This window comes from Panthera uncia (assembly GCF_023721935.1).
Source record: "Panthera uncia isolate 11264 chromosome A1 unlocalized genomic scaffold, Puncia_PCG_1.0 HiC_scaffold_17, whole genome shotgun sequence".
Lineage (NCBI taxonomy): Eukaryota > Metazoa > Chordata > Mammalia > Carnivora > Felidae > Panthera > Panthera uncia.
The window spans coordinates 94,322,524-94,350,056 of NW_026057577.1; the positions used below are offsets into that span (position 1 = coordinate 94,322,524).

The window sequence follows — 27,533 nt, forward strand, 5'->3', positions numbered from 1 at the left end:
GAAAGGATGTTGAGGGCTTTCGAGGCCAGCAGATAGCGGGGACGTATGTGTTGATAGAGTGCCTCACAGAGTCCCAGATCTGTAAGATGTTCAGTAAAGGTTTGTGGACTGAAAGAAGAAAGAATTAAACGTGACAGGCTGAGGATAGCCATGATGCCCACCTGGCTGCAGTGCTGCTGCACTGTGAGAGACATTGGCATCTTGGGGACACAAATCTGGTTGTGGGGGTAGGTTTAATGTCAGGGGAAAGAGCCGAGGGCTGTTAAACCAGTTGCTTCCCTGCTTGACCTCTTCTGTGGTTCTGAGTGCTGAAAGCATGCAGGCTGCCCCATGGATGCTCCACAGCCTGGGTGCCCCCTGCCTCTGTGACCCCATTTGGTATCTGCTCCACTCACTCCCATTCTGCTCCAGTCACCTGACCTTTCTGTTGCTTAGACCCTCCAAATGCTTGCTCTACTCAGGGCCGTTGTGATTCTGTTCCTGTATTTGGAAATCTCTCCCTTAGGCCTCTCCCTTCACCTGGCTCCTCCTTTCCCTTCAGGTCTCAGGCCAAATGTCTCTACCAAAGAGAGGCCCCTCCCACCACCCTTGCTAGAGCCTTCACTTCCTCTCATGCTTACTTTCATTCTCTTAGCCTCACCCTGAAATGATTTTCGGATATTTATTTTTTGTAACCTGTAGTTCTGTCGTTTATTCGTGGTTGCCTGTGGCCCCCTGTGTTAGTTTTCTGTTGCTGTGTAACAGTCTTACCACAGACTTGGTCGCTTGAAACAACTCCTGTTTATCACCTTACAGTTCACCAGAGGCTTCTGCTTCAAGATCCCACAAAGCTGTTAGTTGGGGAATGTGGTCTCATCTGAAGGCTGAACTGGGATGGAACCACTTCTAAGCTCTTTATGTTGTTAGCAGAATTGCAGTCTGTTAGATTGAAGACTTCAGACTCTTGGTGGTTGTCCTCAGTTCCTCCTTGGTTCTTTTGTGGGGACTTCCCTTAGTTCCTTGTCATATGGGCTTCCCTAATATGGCCACTTGCTGATCACAGGTAATAAGAGTAAAGGTCCCCTAGCAAGATGGGCATTATACTTGTATGTAATATAATCACAGAAGTGACATCCTGTCACTTTGCCGTGTTATATTGGTGAGAAGCAAATAAGTAGGTCCTGCTTTGCTCAAGGAGAAGGGATTACATAAGGGTGCTAGTACTAGGAGACAGGGATCATGTAACCTACCCTATAGTCTATCTGCCATGATTACTAAGAGAATAAAGTTCCCAGAAGGGAACTATTTTTGTTGTTGTTGAACACACTATCCCTAGTCATAAGTACAGTACCAGGTCCAAAGTAGGTGTGTAATAAAGGCCTATTGTAGGAATAAAAGAAGGATGAAGGGAAGGACAGAAAGAGGGATCGAGGGATGGAGGAAGGAAGGAAGGAACAAATGGAGGGAAGAAGGAAGGAAAGATGGAGAGAAGGAATGTCCTGCTTTCTCCTGTAACATGCTTTAACAGCCCAACAAATCTGCTTGCAGTTATCCTCAGGTAATGCCTCTAGGCTTTTATACGTGCTCTTTCCTTTACCTAGAATCCTTTTCCTCCCTCTCACATAGTCCTATGCCAGCCAACCTGGCCATGGCCAACTCATCCTTGAAGTCTCGATTAAAACATTACCTTTTCCTGGAAGCTCTTCCTGACCCTTAAAACATGATTTTTCTATACTCTCCCATAAGCTTTTGTTTATACCTCTGGCACAGTATAGAACAGGAGTCTGTAAACTGTAGCTTCCAGACCAAACCTGGCCTTCAGCCTGTTTTGTAAATAAAGTTTTACTGGAGCACAGCCATACCCATTAGTTTGTGTATTGTCTATGGCTGCTTTCATGCTACACAACTGAGTTGAATAGTTGTGATAATAAATATGGCTGGAAAAACCTAAATTATTTACTATCTGGCCCTTTACAGACAGAGTTAATCAACACTTAGTGTAGACTGTTTCGCACAGCCTGTGGTAATTGATCCTATCTATTTTTCCTACTAAACTCTGAGTTGCTTAAGGTCAGAGACCATACCAGTCTTGTTTACACCTGCATCTCAACATTTAACATAGTAGCTGAAACTTAAGGGTTAAGACAGTTTATTGAATGAATGAATGAATGAATGATGTATCATATCAGTCAGAAAAAGAAAACCGGTAGAAAAACTCAAATTAGAATTATTCCAGAAAGGTTGATTTATAAAGGGACTATTTCAGAAACTGGGTGTGGCTCAGGGAACCAGGACTAGAAGCAGTAGGGCTGTTACCGCCCCTGAGCCAGAAGAGATGAGAGGAGGCAAAATGTTCTGGAACCAGGAAGAGGTCAGTCATGAAGAGGAACCGTGACATTTGGTGGAGATAGTAGCTAACCTGGATGACCTCTCAGGGAGGGAAGCAGGAGAATAAATACACTGTCCTCACTCTGTTCCCTTCCTCTATCTGCTGCTCAACTCAAAGCGAAATAAGACACAAGAGCCAGCCCTGTAATGTGGTCCAATCAGGTTAGTTTCCTAGGGTAGAGAGTGAATAATTGAAACTGAGGTCAGAGCCCCTCCACTAAGTTATTCTGGTTTGGTTGGAACCTGTTCTTTGCTAGTGGTAAACAAGGGGTCAGGCTGGACCACAAGACATCTTAATTCTGCCCCCCCCCCCCTTACCACTTTCCTAATCCCCAGATTCGGCTTTGGGATCTGGAATGTGAATGCATCACACCGTCTGAAGGCTTGTTCAGAAGCTTGTTTTCCTTGTCCTCAGACACTCCACTTCTCTGTGATTCCTATCATGGCCCTTGCTGTCACCACCCCATCACAATGCACTTGCTTCCCATCTGCTCCAGGTCTTCTGAGCTCCTGTTCTCACAGCAATCTCAAATCTTTGATTGTTCACTCTCCATGGAATCTAAACCACATCTCTTAACATCTAAATTTTGCATATTCTTACATTGTTCTCTAAGTAGCTTGCAAGTCTCAGTTCATCTCCTCAACGAGACTCTAAGCTGAGGGCAAGGTCTAAGCCATATTTTTTAAGGCCACTTGGTTCTGGGCCCCCAAAACACAAGAGTTATAGATCACAAAATTATTAAGACTTTATACGTTATGTTGTCCAGTTTCCTACCCATCACAAGTACATCATGTCTGGCGTGAGTTAACTACTAATCTCTGCTTATATACTCCTGTAAGAGGGAATTAATTCATTGTGAGGTAACCCTTCCAAGTTCACCTTATACTGAGATCTTCTTTCCTGAAACCCAGAAAGCAGCACTCTGTAGATACTTGTTGTGCAGGGGCAGATGGTCTTATCTGAACTGATGGTATGTTCTCTAACTCTGTACATTGTACCATCACATAGAAACATCTTTTTTTGACACCAGTCCTAACTTCTACCTCTGCATCCTCTTCCAACAAGTTATTGGCTATGAGTGAAAAATTAACCACCCCAAATGCTGTTTAGAAAGTGTTTCCTCACACAGTTTATCTCTTGAGCCTTAGAGCTGGCGTTCTTGGTCATATTTTATAAAAGTCTCAACAACAATACCAACAACTGGGGTTCAGCAGATTTAAGTGATGTTCCCAAATTCACACAGCTAAGAAGGAAGAGGGGACTCAAATCTACATCTTATGGGTTTGGTGTTGAAGCCCTTTTCTCCACACTATGCTATTTTACTGGAGGTTGTTTTTACTGCTTCCTCTTCCCAGATGTGCCATGGCAAAAAGAATGTTTTGCTGGAATGCCGCAGAATGAATCAAAAGAAGGATGTGAATATACATATGCCAAGTTAGGGACAGTAGTCTGCCCTAGAACATTTTTGTTTCATTTTTTCCAGTGTTGTTCTGAATTCCTTGCCCTCCCTACCCCACCCAAGGTGTCAAGCAGATGTGAAAATACCACAAAGCTGCGACTCATAGCATTGGTTTGTGATTCACTGATTGGGATGGGGGAAAATAATGCTGGAGATTACCATGGTGATGCCTGTTTATGGAGGCAATATGGTAGATGATGAGCATCATGGCAGAAACCAGACATGGGCAAAAACAGCAAGATAGCACTCCCCCCTGGAGTTTGCAGAGGGGCTCAGCACTCCCACTGGCCCAGACCTCACTGGAAGACAGAAGAGGAAATGGGCTCTGTTGGCTGGAGAGGGGAGCAGCCAAACCACCAGGAGTGCCCTTTGCTTTCTTCAAGATGGGATGGGAAATTCTACTCTGTACTGCTCTGTTCTATTTATTTATTCATTTATTCATTCATTCATTTTTCTTCCTGCCAGAAGTTCACCTGATGCAGTAGAAAATGCTTAGACTCTAGATGTAGATGGACAGCATGATGTGATTTAAAACAAAACAAAACAAAACAAAACAAAACAAAAACACAAAAAACACTTGTCTTCTGCATTCAGAGAGCCCAAATTCACATCCTAGCCTTTGCCCCTTACTGGTTGTGTGACCTCATGGCAAGTTGCTCTGTTGGTAAAATCTAAGCTAGACTGGTGTTGGAAGAGAGGATGCTTCAGCTTCCTCATGTGAAAAATGGGGTAATAATAGTACCTACCACATATGATTGCTGTCTGGGATAAGAGAGAATGAACATACAGTTTTTAGCACAGTGTCTGGTGCAGAGTTTGGGCCCCAAAACATCAGCTTTTGTTAATTCGTATCTTCAGTATTTTTATCTTGAAGGAAGATCGTAACACTTATGTTTCAGAAACTGTTGCAAAGAAAAAGGAAAAAAAAAGATGGAAAGTTCCTGACTCAAAGATACTGCATTTGTCCATGTAGACTGCTATAACGAATAGGCCCCAAATTTCAGAGGCTTAAGAATTATTTATTGAATGTGTATTATGAATGTGAATTATTATTTATTGAATGAGTTTTATGTGGGTAAATGGAGAGACAGGGGAGGGAGGGTCTCTATTCTGTGAAGTCATTCAGGGACTCAGGTTCTTTCTGTCTGCCAGTCTTGGAGTCCTCCACTGGATTTACTGAATTCAGCCCAAGATGAAGGAAGAGAAAGAGCATGGAGGACTGAGCAAGAAGTGTTATGGGTCAGGCCTGAAGGCAGCACATATTGCCTCTGCCCACGTAATAGTGAGAACTCAGTCACATGGTTGCACCTACCTGCCAGAGAAGCTGACAAATGTACACTATCTGTGTGTACCAGACAGGGAAAATGGTTCGGTGGACAGCTTGCCAGGCTCTGTTCAATGAATGGTACCCACTATTGTGATTACTAATAATACACCAGGGTGATTCTCATGGTGTCCTAAGGCCCACTTGGTGGGATGGACAACCTTAATTACACAGTCTTTACTCCTGAGAACCAGAGAGGAGGGCCAATTCTCACTTCATTCCTAGGATGACAGGGTATCTTTGGCCCCTTGTGATCCATCCTTGACCATATGACAGGACTGAGGATCTCAAGAGTGGCAGTCAGGGGCAGAAAGGACATGCCTTTGAGAGTTATCTGAAGGGCATTCCATTGTTAATGGTAAATTAAATATTCAGAAAATGTCTTTCTCTTCCTTTCTCTTCTATATCTGTATTGTGCCAAATGACTCATTTCAGAACTTAATGGCTTAAGACACAGGACTCACTTTAGTATTCTTCCTCATAGTGTCTGTGGGCAGGAATTCAAAAGTACTTCAGCTAGGTGATCTGGCCCAGGATTTCTCATAAGTCCTACCCAGATGGTGGCTGGAGCTAAAATCTCAAAGGTGTTTGCACTTACGTGCCTGACCTCCAGGCTGGAAAGAATCAAACAGCCAGGGTGGAACCACCAGGGCTCCTTCAGCACCTCTCTGTCTCTCTCTGTATTCTCTTTCTGGTCTTCTTACGTGGCCTTAACCAGTGGCGACTCTAGGTCTTCTGGTCTTCCAATGTGACAGCTGAGGACTCTCATGCAAGTGCTCTGAAAGAGAGCCAGGCAGTCACTTCTTACCTCTTTTAAGCCAGCTTCAGAAATTCCACATCATTCCTACCCCAGGCTTGTCTAAGCAGTCATGAGGCCCGCTCAGGTTCAAGGGAGAGGGACACAGACTGTACATGTCCATGGCAGGTTTGTCAAAGAAACAACTTGCAGACATGTTTTCCTGCCACCCCAAGTCCCTACCCCTCATCTAGAACCATAGTGGCTTCCCATCTCATGAGCAGGCTTGCAGCTGGTTTGGAATTCATGCTAGGTAGGCTAAGATATACTAATTCCCTCAAAGGCCAAAGCTGAAGGCTAAGAAATCTGGCTAAAGTTCCAGAGCAGCCTGGACTGGGACGGGGGGGGGGGGGCTGGGGGAGCGATGGGCACATATGGTACTGCAGCCTCTTCTCAGTGTCCATTTAATGAATTCTTATGTTCAGCCAAGCATGCTGGCAGTCTAGTTTGTGTTTCTTGCCATTCGAAGGTTGCAAGTAGGAGGGGCTGACATAGAGCATGGAGGCTCAGCGAAGTTAAGTAAAATACTGAAACTCACCCAGCTGGGAGTGGGAGGGATGGGGAAGAGATTTGAACCCTGACCTGTGCCACTTCAAAGCCCATGAACGTGTTCCCTGACCTCCTCCCTGGCAGTCAGAAGGATATGGAAATAGGTGTCATAGAAATGTGAGAGAGAGGCAGCGTGAGGGGCCTGCTGGTAGTGCCATCCTACCACTTATTGGTCACAAAATGCACCCCTCTTTCATCTGTAGGAAGATAGTCTCTTGGGGATCCCAGGATTCATCTGTAGGCACAGAGTTTGAGGTGCTGCAGGCAGCAGCTCTTGGTGCACTGAAATTTCAGAGTGGAAGTGGGGGGGTGCAGGTAAGAGGGATGCAATTCAACTAATTACAGTAGCAGTAGCTGCCACGATTGAGTCTTTAACAAGTGCCAGATAAGCACTGGGATAAGCAGTGCGTACGTATCATCTCATTTGACCTTCCTAAAAGCTCTGGAGGTTGAGGTGATTACCCTCATTCTGTGGATGGAATAGCTGAGCCTCAGAGATGAAGTGAACTACCGGTAGGTCACTCACTAGGTGGCAGGGCAGGGAGTCAAACTCAGGGCTGCTTGCTTCTGAAGCTCCGCCTCCCAAACATGGACTATGGGCCTGGGGCAACCCTATGACCCGTCCCTGCTGAAATCCTCAATGTTTCAGCAGAGCACACTATGTGCCCCTTCACATAATAAATATTAATTGAAAATATTGGTGCGATAGCCACCAGCACAAGCTGCTAAGATATCATGCTGTGTCCTGGTAATTAAACCCTGAGATGCATTGTCATATCTGCAATTTTCAGTGTCCCCAAACATCAGTCCCAACTGAGACTGGAGGTGAGAAGAATACTTAGAGTGAGGATAAGCATGAGATTCCTGTCTATGTGCTCGTTTCTAACCCTCACACGAGCAACTTTCTTCATTTTCCTGTGTAATTCTTGCTCTTCCTTTTACCAGCACTCCACTACATCTGAAAAGACTGTATACTGCCTCACTCCATCACAGGCTGGCTAAGAAACAACTTGGTTGCTATTTTTGGTAGTGGAAAACTGGATGAGGAAGGGAGGTGGTTCCCAGGTGAGGTTACCCAAGGACTCACTTGATTTTTATTTTTGATATTATTTTCAATACCAGGAGAATAATCCCTCCTCATACCAAGTATGAGAATCTGAAGATTGTGTCTCCATTCCCTTTATGCAGCTGTAGAGCTCCCAAGTCCCTCTGAGGCATGACTGATGGATGGCAACTTTAGGACCTGGATAGGTAAACCAAAGAAATAGTGAGCGTGTGCGTGGGGATCTGTCATGGGGAAAATGGCCTCTTAGTTCCTGAATGTTCAGGAAGGAGCAAAGTCATTTTACAAATACCTTGTTGGTGCCTGGGTGGTTCTGTCAGTCAGGTGTCTGACTTTGGCTCAGTTCATGATCTCACGGTCATGAGTTTGAGCCCCACATTGGGCTCTGTGCTTATAGCTCAGAGCCTGGAGCCTGCTTTGGATTCTATGTCTCCCTCAGTCTCTGCCCCTCCCCCACTCACGCTCTGTCTCCATCTCTTTCTCTTTCAAAAGTAAATAAAATATTTTTTAAAAATCTTAAAAACAAAACAAAACAAAACAAATACCTTGTTGAAACTACAGTGTGGCCAAAACCTGAAAAGTTTCTCAAAAAGGCATAGTAGATAGGAATTAATCACTCAGTATCTATTATTAAGAATTGTAACATATTATTCCTGGTCTTACTTGTTTATTTATTTTTGCATCTAATCTTCTTAGATAATTTTAGTAAACATATAATATATATATATTATATTATATAATATATGTAATTTATATATATATATATAACTTGTTCATAGGTTCATTTTTGACTTTGGTTTTCTCTAACCCTGGTGTCCTAATACCGATGGTACCCTTTTTCGCCAACACAAATATCACCATGATGCTTTCAGTTCTTCCATGGCAAGTTCTCTTTGGGACCATTTTTGCAGGAGCAATCCATGTAGCTGCCTTTACCTAATGTATGAGATTAGTAAAATTACCTCCACTCTCTGCCAGGCACATACTTTCTATATTGGGGTATGGAGTTAAATGAGATATTATCTTTGTCCTCAGGGACTTTACAAACTAGCTGGAAAATAAATAGTTACGTAGGTAGGTACCAAAGTCAGTCGAGATTCTTTTGTTTTCAAGTCGTAGAAAATTCAACTCAAACTGTTTAAAGATAATAGGGATATGGGATAGACGGGCTCGTGTGATTTTGAAATACAGAAGTATTTGGCTTCAGCATGGGTAGGTCCAGATACTCATAAGATAGCACCAGGAATCAGTCTCTCTTTATCTTTTGACTCCGGAAAACTCTCTCTTCATAGTGGCAAGTTGGCTTTTGGCAGTGCTGAACAGCTTGGAAACCTAGTGGGGAGAGAGCTGTTAGAAATTTGAGTCATGTACGCATTTCTGAAACAATTCCTGTGGTCAGAGGGAGTGAAGATGCTTATAAGCCTAGCCTGGAGCTGGGAAGAGGGGCAAGCCTCACTTATGTGACATGATCTGAGAGTTGGGGGAGGGGACTTCCAAAGAAAAGTTGTTACCCAAAGAAGGGGCAACAGAAGCCAGGAAGCTAAATATAACAGGGCTCTACTACATATATAATGGATGGCTTATTCCATACAGTATCCTTAAGTTGGTTGGGCATGCTCAGGGGATGACATTAATCATTGGAATTACCTTTTCCTTGACAAGCAGCATTCCTTCAAGACTGTCTGGGTTGAATAGACCATAAACGTAACCTGCAAAAATCTGACCTAGATCTGCTCTCCATTGCAGTGACCTGGACAGAAATAATATTACCAGGATTACCAAGATGGACTTCGCTGGACTCAAGAACCTCCGGGTCTTGTAAGTAACGCATGGCTCTCCAGTGCATTTCATTTTCAACTCTTAGGCCTTGTGAAAATGTTCTGCTGCCCTGACATCACACCGTATGCACTAGGTGACAGGACTTACCATTCTGCAGCAGAAAGCACTTCATTAGTGTACCCAGGTTTTCACAGGTATCTCATTCTGTGTCTCCATGCTGTTGGCTAGGCTAGACCGATGGAAGAAGTCAATTCCAGTGACAGGGAAAACAGAGGGCTATTCACAAATAAATCAAAAGGCCCAGCTTCTAGGATGACAGCAATGTCAGGTTGACTGACCATGCTACTCTTCCATAGAGATTATAATTTCTTCTCCAGCCTGTGCATTAAAAGAGCAATCAGAACAAAAGTTATTTATGTTGTTGCCTAATGGAGAGGAGGAGAGGAGGGAGGGGGAGAGTCAGACAGGGTCAGAGCCCTTGTTATACACCCACAGCTGTATAGACAGGTAGCAAAATTTGGGATGGGTATTGGTGCAAAAGGGGAGCAAGGATATCAGGTTTCCTTGCTAAATATTGAACACTTTAACCCATCCCTAAATCTGTCAGTGGTAAGAATGTGCCTAAAGGCTTGTCTATTGGCAAGTCTCAGACATTTAGAGGTATAGGAGAGGAGCAATTGGAGCCTCTTTCCTACTTTATTCAGAGGTTGATTTTGACCCATAAGTGTGGCTCCAGACCTGGAGCACCGTTTGGGCAATCTGGCCACTGCCTTGGTGTTTGTTGTGTTATGGAATTGTGGATGGCAAATGTCTACTAGAAGCAGAGGCTAAAGTCTTGGTATCTGAAGCCACCTCCTTTTTACCAATAGCCCTTTGTAATACAATGAATTTTGTGGTAGGGACAGGAAGCACCAGGTTCTGGTCCTGCATCGGAATTAACTGCCCATGGGATCTTAGGTGAATCACTGTACCTTTGTGGGCTTCAGTTTTCTTGTGTGTAAGATGAGGAATGGCTAGTATACTAGTTTGCTAAGGCTGTACCACACACTGGGTGGCTTAAACAACAAAACTTATCATCTCACAGTTTCTGAGGCCTGAAATCCAAAACCAAGGTGTCAGCGGGTTTGGTTTCCTTTTGAGGGCTGAGAGAGGGTGGGGATCTGATCTAGGCCCCCCTTCTAGCTTCTGGTGGCCTTGGGAATCCCTGGTTTCTAGATAATTGTCTTCTTGCTGTGTCTCTCACATTTTCTTCCTTCTATGCAGGTCTCTGGTTTACATTTTCTGTTTTTATAAGGACACCAGTCAGATTAGAGCCCACTCTAATAACCACAATTTCAACTTATTTACAATTTCAACTGAATTACCTCAGTGAGGACCTTATCTCCAAATAAGGTCACATTATGATAGCCTGGAGGTTAGGACATCAACATATGAATTTGGGGGGCATAAGTTCTTCTGACTCTTATAATTGTGCATTTAATGCTTTATGGTTTTAACATTTTCATGTAGTCTATTTATTCTCACTGCAACCTGTGGAATATTACTTGTGCTACGTTGTTTTCCTGATTGAGAAGTAGATAGTACTGGGGTGCCTGGGTGGCTCAGTTGGTTGAGCGTCCAAGTTCCACTCAGGTCACGATCTCACGGTCGTTGAGTTTGAGCCCCATGTTGTGCTCTGAGCTGACAGCCCAGAGCCTGGAGCCTGTTTCGGATTCTGTCTCCCTCTCTCTGTGCCCCTGCCCCCATTCATGCTCTGTCTCTCTCTCTGTCTCAAAAATAAACATTAAAACAATTTTTTTAATTTAAAAAAAAATTTAGAAAAGAGAAGTAGATAGTAGTAATGATGGTGATGACAACCAATGTATATATGGTACCTTTCACAGACCAAGCTCTGTGTTATGTGGTTATTAACTCCTCTCTACCCAGGAGAAATAAGGGGCATAGTTGGTTTAGTTGTCCCAGCTTCACATGGCAGGTAACCATGTGGAAGAGAAATCAGAACCCTGAACATGTTCTTTCTGACCTCTGTGCAGAGCTGCTGTCCATTTACATTATAGAAATTTTAGAAAACCAAGAAGAAACAGCCTACCCATTTTGTAAATGCAGCCCTGATGTGCGAGTAAGTTGCTTATGTGAGTTTCCCTGAACACCAGTGTGTGGGGGCACTAGGATCTGAATGTCAGGCCTCCAGATAACAGATGTTTTCCCCTTGATGTGTTCTCCAGTCTGTGACATGTTCGCGCTCCTCTCACCATCCTCTGGGTGGGAGTGGTGGGGGATGGGGAGAGAAGGTGGAGAGCAGAAGGGGGAGACTCCACCCTCTGCCCAGTCTTTCTTTTGTCCTGAGGAGTCACATGTCTGTGAAATGACCAGCAGCTCTCACAAGATGTATGTGGGTCAGAACTGAGATTGGGACAGGTTGAGGGAATTCTATGGCTCAGTTTCAGGGTAATTTTATTGAAGAGATAGAGGTAGTAAACTCCTGATTCCAGGTCATTTGACAGCTTAAAGAACAAACATGTAACTTCTGTTTCCATTTCCGCCCCCTGTATCTGTTAGAGATTTCCTTTTATATAAGTCAGAAATTTTGCCTAATGTTTCATTTTCTAACCAAGTTAGCAAAGAAAACCCTTTGATTTTGTTACCATTACATCAGAAGACTAATAAAAATTCCAATTTCCATATCTGCTCTCTACAAATAAGAAAGTTTAAAATAATCACAAAAGATCGTATTAATATCTTCTGTATGGTCTACAGCATTTCTTTGACTCCAGTTTATCTTTTGTTTAATTGGCACATTCTTCTTATTTTGATAACCAATGCCAAAACACTGCCCCTCCCCTGCTTTATAGACACTGTTAATATACTGTGTTTCATTACCTTCTTTATCAACTCAAAGACAATTCCATTCAAGTGGCCCTTTATTACTGTGAAAGAATCTGCTAGGTGGGATAGCTGAAATGCTTTCTAACACCAGTAAAATACCCAGACATTTAAACCATATTTTCCCTCACTCTATTCTTTTCAGCTGAGTAACCTAGACAACTATCTTTTTTGAAAAGCTTTCATCACACCTTAGCACATTCCCTATATCTGTTTCTTATTTACAATTTATAGTGAAGCCAGAAAAGACTCAATAGTCCTGAATAATTTGAGTTTGCCACCTATTTCCATGCAGAACTGTTAATACAGTGCAGGTGAATGGGCAAAAACAGATAAAATGGAGATTAGGGAACTTTGGTCTCATCGAAAGACAATTTTCCCCAAATAAAGTACATTCAAGAAGATATAAGAATTGCCCATAACAATCCTTTGTCCCACAGAGTGGGAGTAAGGAAGGATCTCTTCTGGTGGTATCAATTATATTCCCTTTCTTAGTAGTCTGTTGCAAGAACTCTGCTATGCCCACAATGTGGGAACCAGCTTTACCCCAAATGGGGTTAATAAAAGAGTTAAAATCCACCCAGCCATCATCACAAGGGGCGATTTCCGATTCTGATCCAGTGTTAAAACTAAAAAAATAACAGTGCCAAAAGAGCTGAAAATGAACACAGTCTGTGTGTCTTTAACTCAGAACAGACTCAAACCATGGGCAGCCTTCTGGTCTTCCAGCCTTTCCTGGATCCCTGACCTCCTGCATCTGGTCAGTAAAATGAGAGTGATATCAGTGGCATTAGCACATTCTCCTAAACTGCATCCCAGCCTAGAATTCTGGATGGAAGGTTCACAACGTCTGCATTCACTGATTCATTGATTCATCAAATGTTGATTATTCATTGAGCCTCTAAAAGTCAAGTACTAGGCTGGACTCTGATAGATCTAGGAATTAGATCTAGAAAGGAACCCTAGCTACCTTACCAGTCAGGATGCCAGCAGGAAAAAGATGGCACTCAGAGCTAAATAAAGAATTATTTACCAAAGTGTGGGCAAAGTTAAGAGAAACCAAGGAGACATGGTGCAGTTTCCTGGGTATAGTGACAACAAAGAGCCCCAGCAGCCCTCTGGGCCTCAAGGAGCAGTGGGAGGAAGTGGTTATCTAAGCCTACAAAGGTAGGAGCTACCTGATAATTGGACCTATGGTCTTAGGTAGAGGGACACAATCAACCTGAAATGACTTGGCAGGGAAGGAGGTGGCAATAAATCCCTCAGTCTCACTTTTGTCCTGCCCTCTCATCTCTTGCTGGTGACTTCCATTGGCTAAACCCAACTGGAAGCCGAAGTCAGAGAAGCTTCTTGAAGTGATAAAAGTTAGATGCCCAGAGCCTGAGCAAAGTGGAGAAGAGGAAGATATCTAACAAAGATATATTTGCATTTTTTTTACCCCCCTTTCTGAAAGAAGCAGAACTAAAAGATTCATCATAGGAGGTTGGAGTTAAACTCCTTCAGAAACCCAGTGAGAATGTGACACTCGGTCCCCATCGTGTTGCTCCTTGTTATTATTGGGAAGTAATCACAACAAGCTCTGTGATGGATTGATTGATAGTAAAAACCCAGCTAAACAAACCCCCAGCCACTAATATTGAACTAGCTCCCTGGTTAGCAAGATGTGCTAGTGTGAGTCTGTTAGCATTCCAAGGCACTCCTTGCCATATGGCAAAATGGAGAGGGAGAGAAGGGAAGAAAAAGAACATTTATTAAGCCTCTAATTGTACTCCAGATCCTGGGCTAGATAATTTATACACTCGGTTCCATTTTTATTCAGACAAGGACTTATGTGAGGTTTTATTTATTTATTTATTTATTTATTTATTTATTTATTTATTTATTTTAATTTTACAAATGAAACAGAGTCCCTGAGAGGTTGACTAGATAGCCCAATGTCACGCCATCAGCCGGTAAGAAAGCAGGAAAGGGATTTTACACCAGATTTGGCAAGCACACCAGACTGGGAGTTAGGGAGTCTGCCCAGTATACAAATAATTTTTCCTTGGGTGAGTCTCTTAGCCTCCCTGCTCCATGGTGTCCATATCTGTTAAGTAAGGAGGGCCAGCCTCCAGAGGCAGAGTAACATGAATGTACAGACTGGAGTAGGTGAGGACGGTGGAAGACTGAGGAACCTGTGTGCCTTGCCTGACCCCATACTCAGTTCCCACCAATTGTGGGTATTTGGAAATGCAGGAGCTGATTTTTCAAAAGGAGTTTCTTTTGTGATGTGATGTGATGTGATGTGATGTGATGTGATGTGATAGTGATTTTTAATTATTTGTAAAAAAAAAAAAAACTCACAAAAATGTAGAATGTCATTGAACCCAAACAAAATACCCTTATCATTCTGATAGTCTCAGACACCTCATACATCCTAGACTAGACTTTTCCTTGATATAAAATCAATATGTTATGCAGCCCAAAGTCCTCTTTAGCTTTTCATTTGTCAAAAGCCTTTATTAGGTGGCTGTTGTGCTAGGCGACTGTGTTAGGGCTAGGAATATGATGACGAGCAGAAGTTCTCACCTTCTTGGGCCGCCTGGGTGGCTCAGTCGGTTAAGCATGCGACTTCAGCTCAGGTCATGATCTCACAGTCTGTGGGTTCGAGCCCTGTGTTGGGCTCTGTGCTTACAGCCCAGAGCCTGGAGCCTGCTTCGGATTCTGTGTCTCCCTTTCTCTCTGCCCCTCCCCTGCTCACGCTCTGTCTCTCTCTCAAAAATATAAAAAAAAAAAAAACAAAACAAAACAAAAAAAAAAACGTTCTCACGTTCTTAGTCCTTACGCATAGTGGGAAAGATGGACTTAAATGCAAAGACCCAAGTGTTAAGCCCAAGAAGTACAGGGGTTATAAAATGCCTTGGAGGTGGTGGGCTAGCATAGATGCAGTTGTTTTGAAATGAAGGCCAAACCTTCCCTAAAGTTTCCTTCTGTCCTTCTGATTTTCCTTCAGGTGCTTCAGGGCACCCCTCCTCCTGCCTAATCCAGAGGAACCCTAGACTCTACCTTCCAAACAAACATCCTCCAATCACAGATGCATCCTCCTAAGTCTCATTCAGTGACCAGGGTTAGTCCTAGATGGAAACTGTGCAGCCTCCATATTTCCCTTCCCTACTGTTCAGCTAATCCATTTTAGGCTGCCATTTTTTTTTAATTAGGAAAACAAATATTTCATTGTATACTCAATTCTTAGGATATGGCGTATGCAGGAATCAACCTCACTTAATTAGTGGAGGACTTTGGAGGTCAGCAGAGTTCGTGGCTGGACTAGCTTTTAAAACCATCACCCAGATGTTGGGAACAGCCAGGCCCTGGGCAAGCAGAGTTCCTGGCATGGGCAGTTGTCCAACAATAGGGTCACCCTTCCTGCTAGGTGACCCAGAGACAGTGCACAGAGAAGGCCCTTTTTAATGAAGTATTTTTGAATCCTTAGAGGAGGGAGCTCCAAGGGAAGAGATGCTGAATATATGTGTGGTTTTCATAAGAAGCTGCTTTTACCTCTTCCTTTTCTGTGCAACATCCTGCAGTGCTTGGGGGGACATTTGCTGAGAACATTCTTAAAATAGAGGCATGGAAACCAATCTGTCAGGTAGAAGTGTGCAGGCGGCGAAACCCTGGTTACCGTGACACCAAGCTGGCATGTGAATTATCTTGTCCCACCAGACTGATCCCAGCTGGGGGGCGGGGGGCAGGGCAGAGTGTTGTGGGAGGGGCTGAGTGACCATGCCGGCTGGGCCTGATGCCTAGCATGGAGACCCCTTAGACCGCTTGTCCTTGACCACTGCTGTCTCTGTGGTTCTAGGCATCTGGAAGACAACCAGGTCAGCGTCATCGAGAGAGGCGCCTTCCAGGATCTGAAGCAGCTGGAACGATTGTAAGTATAATACAACCTCCTTTCTTGAAAAGTCTTTTTTTTTTTTTTTTTTTTTTTTGTAAATTGACTTCATTGCGACCTTGCCAAAAAAAAGTCTCCAATGTTTAATAAAATGTTTGCTATTTTATTTAAAGCACATCAGATGCATGTTAAAGAGACATGGAGATCCTTTTAAACTCTTTTGCTTTATTTTATTTTTTTAAAGTCTTTCTCTTCAAAAGATGCTAGATTTGGCATCTGGGCTTTGTTTTTCTTCTTCCCAGGCTTGAGCCGTTGCTATTGGTATCTGTACATGGGGGTCCTTCTGGACCAAGCCTCAGCCTTCCCTTTTGCAGAGGAAGGAAGCCAGAAGCCGGTTATCCCTGCCATGGAGGCCAGTGTCAGATACGCTCTATTCCCCTGCATGGGTAGCAGGCTCCCTCGTCAGGCCCTCTCCTCCCCGAACCCCCTCTGCCCCTCACGGGAGAAGGATGGGAGAGTGGGCAGTACCGCTGGTGTGCCTGTATCTCCTCTGAGCATCAGCCTGTGTCAGGGAGCCCACATGTTTCCAGGAGAGAATGTGGTGCCAGGGTTTAAAAATAGGCTGCTGTTCTGACTATCAGAGGGAGAGATGAAGAGGGGTGGGGATGGAGATGGATGGAGCCTCCATTTGTTTTGGTGATTAATGCCTTTGCAGAAAACTCTTGGGTCACTTTGATGGGGTGCTGCTCAGATGGTTAAGTGGGCAGCTTCACCTTTCCTCAGTTAATCACATCTGGCAGCTCATAACATCTGGAGATTTGCTTCCTGCGCTCTAAGTGGGGATTGTCCCCAGGAGCACTTAGTCATGCTGGTGGGCGGCTCTCTTCCCTGTTTCCCTCCACATCCTGGTTGGCCTGACATTTCAGCCTCTTTCTCCTGCAGTTGGGGAATAGGGCTGCAACAGCTCCCTGCTCCATCATCCTCCCTAGAAGGATCCTGTTCGATTTACCTGTTGCCAAATCTCGTCTACAGAGATGGGGTTGGGTGAGGTGGAGGGCCTGCCACCACCACGTTAGCTTTATGATCCGCCATCTTTTCCCTTGGAGTCATTGCATCTGGGGCAACACAGCTATTATCCAGCAAAACCCTTTCCTGCTCCTCTTTTGTGTGAACCGTCCCATTTATTGCTCTCCTTGTAGGTCATAGGTCAGCATATGTTCTGTTGTTGGTTTAAAAATGTGAGGCACCTGGGTGGCTCAGTCGGTTAAGTGTCCAACTTTGGTGCAGGTCATGATCTTTTGGTTCATGAGTTTGAGCCCCGTGTTGGACTCTGTGCTGACGGCTCAGAGCCCAGAGCCTGCTCGGATTCTGTGTCTCCCTCTCTTTCTCTGCCCTTCCCCTGCTCATGCTCTATCTTTGTCTCTCTCAAAAATAAATAAACATTTAAAAAATGTGACATTTATTTTTTTATAAAGGAAAAGAGTTCTAAAAATAATGAATGCTGCCTCTGTTTACATTTATATTTTTAAGTTTCTTAAACTTTAAATTCTTCTCCTTATTTAGACCAATGGAAAAATAAAAGTATTTATTGAACCTGGTTCCTTTGTATGAGATATTAAACATTTCTATGGAAGAGTAAAATATATAGTCCCTTGTGTTTTATGTTAATGTTTATTGATTTTGAGAGGGTGGGGGGAACATGAGTGGGGGAGGGACAGAGAGGAGGAGAGAGAGAATCCTAAGCAGGCTCCGCATTGCCAGCAAAGAGCCCGATGTGGGGCTCAAACTCATGAACTGTAAGATCATGACCTGAGCCAAAATCAAGAGTCGCACACTGAGCCGACTGAGCCATCCGGGCGCCCCTGTAGAGTCCTTTGTGAAAAGGCCACCTCTTGCTTAGTCTTCTGATTAGAAGGATAAACAAACTCCTAATTTATTCATTTCATGATTGTTGGGAGGGAACTAATTGAGTGCCTTAGACATGCTGGGAACTATGCTGATGTTTTATGTGCTATCTGTTATTTTATCCCCATAAAATTCCTGTGAGGTGTTACTACCCTCATTTTGCAGATGAAGAAACAAAGGCTCAGGGAGGTGAAGCCAAAGAAATGTCAAGGGCGGGGGGCAGACAAAATTCAAAGCCACATCTGTCTGACATCAAAGTCCTACACCCTTTCATACTTCTGTGCTCGGACATTAGATGAAGTGTGATCTTTAGCAGTGGCCCTGCAAATGGCCTCTCACATACGCACTTAACTCCAGGGAATATCAGTGAAATATGCTGGCAAAAGGCACTTTTCTTTGGCATGGTGAACACAGCTGAAATACTGTGCATGTCTGGGGGACTGAGGGGATTACAATCGCAGGGTAAACCTGGCTGTTTCTCTACTTTGGTGTATTAAGAAGCTAATGCTAGCTGCTGTACTAGATAAACCCTCAAATCTCACAGCTTAACACAGTGGAAGTTTACCTCTTATTCATATCAAACCCAGTAAGGGTGTTCTTGGTTTCTGGGCCTCTCCCCTTCAAGGGGAGAGTTGGGGACACAGGCTCCTTTTACTCTTCAGCTCCGCTATCATTAAACCTTGGCTTCCAAGGTACCAATGTGTGTCTGAATCAAGCCACTGGAAAACAGCATGAAGGGTTGCATGTGGAAGGTTTTCATGGGCAAGACCTAGAAAGAATATATATCACTTTCACCATTATATACCTTGGATTAGAAATTGTTCATGTGGCCACAGTAATCTGCAGGAGAGGCTAGGAAAGGTAATCAAGCTATATGCCCAGGAAATAGAGGAAATGGGGTTAGTGAAAAGCTAACCAGTCTCTGACTTATAGTGCAAGTGATCTAAAGAAATGGTTGGGCAAGAAGGAGAATGGAAGTAGAGGTAGCTGGCTCAGTGTGCACAGTTAGATGGGCCCCTTTAGTTAGGGTTTCCCGGTGTCAGTGAGGGGGAGGGTGTATGTGACATTATCCTGTTGTGTTATTCTGGTGTTGGTTTTCCAGTCTGCTCCCAGACAGATGAGAGCTATAGAATGGGAAAATGTAACATATTTGTTGTTAACAGCTAAAGAAGTAGACGGCTGATTGTGCCGTCTGTAGCTCTCACTCCTGGTTTCCCTTACCTGTGTCTCCATATTTTGTGGTAGATTCATCTTCGTCACACTTTGAAATACAGCCTAGAAATGTTATGGGTTTTGATAATTCATTTCTGAAGTACTGATTTTCATTATGAATGGTCTTTATTGGTTTGATCTCTTGAGCCTTAATGAGGAAGGAGAGAGAATTCTGTCCCTCACATCTCAAATCTGAGTTCTTCATTCTTCCATGAAAGGCCTCTGCTGTAGACTGAGTAAGGTGCTTCTCCTCACATACAGCAATGATTGTCCTTATGACAGCACTGATCATACCATGTGTTAATTCTCTATTTGCCTGATTGTTCCTCCCCAAAACCATAAATATGTTGAAGTCAGAAATCCTGTTTCACTAGGTCTTAATCTCAGAGCTTTGCACAAGGCATGATGGTTAGTGCTTGTGGAATACTTATCAAATACTTGGGTTTTTGTTCCTTACCAGTGGTTCTGAACTGGGACCAATCCCCCCCACTCCCCATCCCCACCCAGAGAATACTGGGCAATGTCTGGAGACATTTTTGGTGGTCACGACTGGAGGATGCTACTGGTATAAAATGGGTGGAGGTCAGGAATGCTGCTAAACATCCTACAATGCACAGGACAGTTCCCACAACAGAAAATTATCTGATCTAAAATATTAACAGTGCTTAGGGTGAGAAACTGTGCTCTTTATTTACTATGTGTCAGGTAGCATCACAGACACTTGACGTATGCCATCTCATTTAATCTATACAATATTATGAGGTTAGAATAACTGTGTCCCTGACATGACAATATAAAATTCAGAGCATTGCCTTTAAAGTTGTATTGCTAAATATGTCTTCCCTACATCTAATTTAGCTACATCTCACTTTTGGTTTCCCAAAAGAGGATAGGGTAGAGGACCGAGTTAAATGAAACCAAGAAGCATAAACAAATCCCGTAGGTGGGACATTCTACAAGACAACTGCCTTGGTCTCTTCAAAAATCAATGTCATGAAAGACATGGGAGTTGGCAGTTGCAGATTAAAAGAAGCTTAAGATATAAACAGTAGCAGAAAGTTGGAAGGGTCAATAGAGTATAAGTGTTCTAAGATCTTTGAATTAACCAGGAAGTGATAATATCACTAATGTTTATTGCTTTATCAAATCAAGGATGCATGTTGCAATCTGTAGGATAGCTTCTAGAAAGAATGGTTTAAAAAATATAATAGCCTAGTAGAGGAAGAAAGGACATAGAATGACACAAAGAGAAATATGATTCATTCAAATCAGGGATAAAAGGAAAGAGAAAGGAACATAGGACAAATAAAACAAAGAGAAAACAAATAGAGGATGATCGTAAACACAGAAATATCACAATTATTTTGTATGTAAACAGGTTACTCCTCCATTTGAAAGGCAGAGTAGATAAAATAACAAACAATAATTATATGCTTTATACAAAGACAAACATTAAGCATGAAGATAGAGACAAATTCCGAGTAAAAGGATGGAAAAGATACCATGAAAATATGAACCAAAAGAAGGTTGGTGTGATTCTGTTAATACTACATAAAATAGACTTTTAAAAAAGTAACGCTGTTGGAGATGAAGAAGGCTATTTCATAATGATAAAGGAGTAAATACACCAGAAAAATAGAATCTGTATTTGTATGTGTCTAAAAACATAGCCTAAAAATACACAAAGCAAATATTGACATAATTAAAAGGATAGGTAAGTTTATATTCATAGTTAAGATACTGTTATTGTAATTAGTGGGATAAACAGATACAGTTATGAGTAACAACATGGATTATTATGATATTGGTAACAGTATGAAGTATTATTCATAACACTGTGGAATAATATGACAAACTTTGCAGATCTGACCCAAATCATATGTAGAGAACACTGCAACCAAAAAATGTAGAATAAACATTTTTTTTCAGGTGCATATGAAACTTTTATCAAGCACTGGTCTACAATCAGGTCTCAACAAATATCAAAGGGTTGAAATCATATGGGATATTTTCTCTGACTACAGCAGCAGAAATTTTTAAGAAGTCAATAAGAAAACAATAACTGGAAAGTTCAATATATTTGGAAATTGAGTATTATACTTCTAAATAAAATCTTAAACTATCACATGGAAACTGGAAGGTATATTTTCTGAATGTTAATAAACACACTGTATATCACACAATGGATTATAGCCAAAGCCATGCTTAGAAGATAGTGTATAGTCTTTAAGCTATATTATTCAAGTTATGATATATGCTATCATATACTTAAAATGAAGTAAGGATAAAATCTTGATGAAAGAACCCATCTTAAGCTAGAGAAAGAACAAAACAATAGAAGAAGGGAAGTCAGTAAAAGCAGAAGTATATGAAATATAAATATATATATATATTTTAAAACTCTGAAAAGCCAAACTTTCATTCTTACAACAATAAAATTATAAAAACTAACAAGACTGATCATAAAACAAAAAAGAGGGGCACCTGGGTGTCTCAGTTGGTTAAACATCCAACTCTTGAGTTTGGCTTAGGTCATTATCCCAGGGTCGTGGGATCAAGCACTGTGTAGGGTCCATGCTGAGCATGGAGTCTGCTTAAGATTCCCTCTCTCTCCTCTGCCCCTACCCCCAGCTCTCTCTTTTTCTCTCTCAAAACAAAAATAAAACAGAACAAAGGAATACAAAAAGAAAGAAGTAGTCTTTCCAATTGCCAGTATGAAAGATAAAAAGGAGGACATTTGTATGAATTTTACAGATTAAAATGATAAAAGAGTAGTTTTTTTAAAGTTAATTTATTTTGGGAGAGAGAGAGAGCACGTAAGCAGGGGAGGGGCAGAGAGAGAGGGAGAGAGAGAACCCCAAGCAGGCTCTATGCTCAGCAGGAGCCCAGCACAGGACTAGATCCCACAACCCTGGGATCATGACCTGAGCCAAGGTCAAAAGCTGGATGATCAGTCAACTGAGCCACCCAGATGCCCCAAGAAGAAATTTTGAACAACTTTAGTTCAATGATTTTAAAGATTAAGTGAAATTAAAAACTGAAGCAAGAAGGGATAGAAAATCTATATAGTCCTGTATTAAAGAAATTAAATCTTCAACTGAAACACCCCACCCAAATCCATTTACACTCAGATGGCTTAACTAGTGAATTCTACCAAAGTTTTAAGGAATAAATAATATCAACATAAAATTATTGTATAAAAAGAATGGACATTTGTCATTTGGACAGTATAATTTTTATGGCAAAATCCAGCAAAAACATTTCAGGAAAAAATATAAATCAACATATTTTATTAATATTTATATGAATTTCCTAACAACATATTAGCAAAGAGAATTTAGTGGTACATGAAAAAGATATATTAACAACCAAGCTTGAATTATTCAAGGAATACAAGGTTGGTTTAATATTTAAATATCCCTCTCCTATATAAAAAAATGCGAAACAACTAGGATAGCAAAGCCAAAGACACACACATCTACAATAAAACTAGTTTACAAAGTATCTTAGTAAACTCTTGCACCCCTGATAAAAGTAGACAGGGAAAAACAATCGATGTTTACAAAACCATTGTGTTATCTCATCTGTGTAGGACAAAGCAGAGGCAAGCCAATTGAAATTCTTATGACTCTGGGAGCAGGAGATCACTTAAATGACTAATATGTAGTCATTGGAAAACATAGTGGCCAGCCTGAAAAAGGCTGCCAAAAATGGAGGGGAGCTGGATTAGATGCACTTCATGGTAATACAGAGGAACCATGATGTGATAATGACTTATATAGTAGTTGGAGTATTCTGGGCCCTATAAATTCTTTAACGAAAACAGGGCTCTTTTTCAAAGAAAGGCCTAGCATTAATAAGTAATTAATAAGTAACCTGAGAGTAGTTGATCAGAACAGGAACAATAGTAGAAATGAAAAGAGAACTTCTTCGTGAAAGTGTTAGAAATCACCAGAAGAGTTAGATCTCAGAAAATACAAGGCCGTGGTTTTCATTATTTTGTGCAAAAAAAAAAAAAAAAAAAAAAAAAAAAAAAAAAAAAAAAAAAAAAAAGAATAAAAAAAAAAGCAAAGCAAGAATGAACTCTAGACTCTTGAAGCTAAAAAAGCTATCAATTCCCACCCCTTCCTCATAAAACTACAGGAATTTCTTTCATTTAAGAAATAACCAAAAAGATTATGGTTGAAGCTCATACAAAGTGCTTTTTCATAAGAAAAATTAAAAAAGTAAGAAGTATAATAACCTTTCTAGAAACAATGAAAACATGCAAGAAAGTGGTACCCACAAAACAGATGAAAACTATAATAGAATAGTTCAAAACCAGCTACACAAATTTAAGGTCTTACAAACTATAAAAATACAACATAAATTTGAATTAAAAAAACTCAGAATTTAGATGATTAGAGAAAAATAGGATTTGAAAGGAAGGATAAAGAACGCAGGGAATGATTTTGAAATAAAAGAACTAATTTAAAAATAAATGCTGTCAACTCTGAAGAAGAAGAATGAACTTGGAGAATCACACTATCCATTTCAAGACCTATTGTAAAGCTATAGTAATCAAGACAGCATGGTATTGATGAAGTAATAGACATATGAATTAGCAGAACAGAATAAAAAAGACAGAAATAGACTCATTCAAATATGGTCAACTGGCTTTTAACAAAAGTGCAAAGACAACTCAATGGAGAAATAGTCTTTTCAACAAATGATACTGGGACAATTAGATGTTCATATGTAGATAATTGAACCTAGATATAAACCTTATATCTTACACAGAATTCAATTCAAAGTGGATCATAGACCTGAATGTAAAATGTAAAACTACTAGACTTCTAGGAGAGACAAGAGAAAAAATGTACATGACGTTGGGTTTAGGGATATGTTTCTTGACATAACAACAAAAGCATGATCTATAAAAGAAGAAAAAAACTTGATCAATTGAACTTTATTAAAATTAAAAACTTATGTTCCACAAAGAACACTGTTAGGGGAATGGAAAGACCAGTCACAGACGGGGAAAAAATTTTTGCAAAATGCATATCTGACTTGCATACAATATATACAAAGAACTTTCAAAAATTTAACAATAAGAAAGCACTTCTACCCCCACAAAGAGAAAGAAATGGGCAAAAGATTTGAACAAGTACTGCATCAAATATATGCAGATGGCAAGTAAGCATATGTAAAATTCTTGATACCACTTTTTTAGGGTAATGCAAATTAAACAACAATGAAATATCACTCCCCCCCCTTAATTATAATGGCTAAAATACTAAAAACTGGTAATACTAATTGGTGGTGAGAAGGTAGGGTACTAGGGACTCTCATTTATTGCTTGTGGGAATGCAAAATACTATAGCCACTATGGAAGACAATTTAGCAGTTTCTTACAAAGCTAAATATAGTCATATCTTACAGTTCAGTTCAGTGTTTAGGGGTGCAGAGAAGAGGGGATGGAGGGTTGAATAGGTGAAACCATGGGAAAGGAGGGGCTTAGGGTGGTGAAATTATGCAGTATGATACTAAAATAGTGAATATATGACATTTGCATTGATGAAAGCCCATAGAATTTTATAGCACAGAGAGTGAACCTTAATGTATGAACATTTCTAAAAATCATTTAGAAAATTGGAGGATCCCAACATGGAATACAGACTGTGATGATGAATGTATGAATCAACCTCTTAAAGGTAATGGGGAAAGTTGCTGACCTAAATGGATTTGAAAATGAGCAGAGGGAACCACACACATGAACTGTACTGTGGTTGATAAAATATCCCACAGGAGTATGGGTTACTCTGAAATCGCTGTACATGTGTATTGGAATTGAACAATGGATGGTGGATGGTAGAGACAGGTTTCTCATTGCTGAAATGCATGGTTACAGACAAGCAATGAAGAAAACTATAATGATCTTTGTGGCAATGGATAAGAGTTGGAGACATCAGTATGAAAAAATGTTTAGTCTGATAAAGATATGTTCACTTAATATAGATGGATATATATAGAAATATATAGATATAAAAAAAAGAAATATATTGATATGTAAATATACATAGGCTTGTACACAAGCAGATACGTCCTTGTTCTCTTAGCAGGAGAGCCTAGAGGCAGTGACACCGCAGCAGCAGTGAGCATACCTAGTGTCCTGATCTTGGTTTCTAATACCATTGTCCAATGAAAGGGAACTAAGACTCTTGGAGAAATGGGTTGATTCTAGGACTTGGTATGAGATAGGTTGTACCAGAAAGGAAGTGCTCAAAACAAAACAAGACAAAACCCACAATTAGGGGATATATGAAAAGAACATAGAAGCAAACCAAAAGAGCTAACTGCCAAAGCTGAAACCATTTCAGCAACAAAGAAGCAAATCAGTATTGGGTTATAACCAAAGTGTAAAATATTCATGAGTCCATACTGACATAAGTAAATGATTGAATAAATAAATGAATGGGGAGAGGAGAAATCTCCCATTCAGGAGAATTCTAAATGATTTATGTAGATTTTCTGTTCTTAAGGAGGAGGAGCATAACTCTCCACTCCTTAAATGGAGGCTTTGCACAGTGACTTCCTTCAAAAGAGTACTGTATGAAAAATGGCAGAGCATAGTAATTTCACAGTGGAGAAATGTGACACACACTACTATCTCAGCCAGATGATCAAGACCAATGTCCAAAGTGGTAAGTCATGTTGATAGTATGTACCTTTGATATGATGTAATGAAAATAACAGTTTACATCTGTGATCTCCAGCTCAAAAACCCCTACCTACATTCTAATGAGAAAAACATCAGAAAAATTCCAGTTGAGGGACATTCTTAAAAACATCTCAACAGTCCTCAAAACTGTCAAAGTCATCAAAAACAAGAAAAGTCAGTGAAGCTGTCAGAGCTAAAAGGAACATAAGGAGACATGATGACTAACTATAATGTGACATCCTTGATAGTATCCGAAAAAAGGGAAAAAAAAAAACCATACAGGTAAAAACTAAGGGAATCGAAATAAAGTATTGACTTTAGTTCATAATAATGTATCAATATTGGCTCATTAATTGTGGCAAAGGTACTAATGTAAGACATTAATGATAGAGGAAACTGGGCAGGGGATATATGAGATTGCTCTGTGCTATCTTCCCAACTTTATGTACATATAAATCTATTCTATAAAAAGGTTATTTTTTTTAAAAAGTTGACTGTGCCAATCCCTACTTGAACAACAGATTCATAAGCAAAATAAATGTGGTTATTGTTTTACACCAAAAATATATACATACATATTAATCTAGATATAATTCAAGGGCATATAAATGTAATGGATGATGTCTTAAGAGAAATGAAAAATGGAAAAGAGTAGTTTTTTCAATCAATAAGAAGTTAGTACAGAGATTAAGAGGATTAAATACAAAGCGATAGATACAGAAGTCAAAGTCTTTCTATCACATTTATAATACAAATTTCTGAGGAAGAAAACTAAAGCAATTACTCTGAAAAACTCTTTGGCAGTATCAGCTAGAGCTGAACATACACATACCCCGTGACCCAGCAATTCCATTCTTGGCTATACATCCCATAAAAAGATATACACAAGAATGTTCATAGGAGCACTATCCATAATAACCCCAAATTGGAAACAGGCCAAACGATCATCACCATGAGAAAAGATAGATTGTGGTATATTCATATAATGGAATAGACTGATGGAAAATGAAAAGTTACACCAACACAAAACGACTGCAATATGTAACAACACGACAAATCTCAGAAACAGAATGAGTGACAAAAGCCAGACATAAAAGAATATATATTACCTGATTCCATTTATATAATCTTCAAAATAGGCAAAACTAATTTATGGTATTAAAAGTCAAGGTAGTGTTTATCATTGGAGGGCTATAAATGGAAGAGAGCATTCGAGGGTTTCTGGGGTGTGTCATCATCTGTTTCTAGATCTGAGTAGAGGTTTTGTGGATCTGTTCCACTAGGTGAAAGTGCTTCTAGCCACAAAATTTACATTTGTTTATTTTTCTATGTATATGTTTTACTTCAAAACAATTATTTTAAAAGGAGACTTTAGAGACAAATATAACAACCAAATTCAGTGCCTTGCTCTTAATTGAAGCCTGGTTTGAAGAAACGAATATATAAAATAAAATTTTGAGACAAATGGAGAAATCTGAACATGGATTAGATATCACGAACACAATGTCAGGGAATCGTTTATTAATTTTGCTAAATGTGATAATGGTACTCTAGTTATCTGGGAAAGCCTCTTAAGGTTTTGAGATGCATGCAGAAATCAAACATCCTGATTTCCATAATT

The 27,533-nt window shown here is 40.8% G+C and overlaps 1 protein-coding gene across 2 annotated transcripts in view; it reads left to right on the forward strand.

Annotated features, from left to right (window-relative positions):
- Window positions 1-27,533, forward strand: part of SLIT3 (slit guidance ligand 3) — a 593,416-nt gene that overhangs the window by 36,359 nt on the left and 529,524 nt on the right. For both annotated transcript variants that reach the window (XM_049647813.1, XM_049647814.1), the window contains exons 2-3: window positions 9,306-9,377; window positions 16,063-16,134. In XM_049647813.1, coding sequence (XP_049503770.1) covers window positions 9,306-9,377; window positions 16,063-16,134 — 144 coding nt within the window. The remainder of the gene's footprint in view (window positions 1-9,305; window positions 9,378-16,062; window positions 16,135-27,533) is intronic.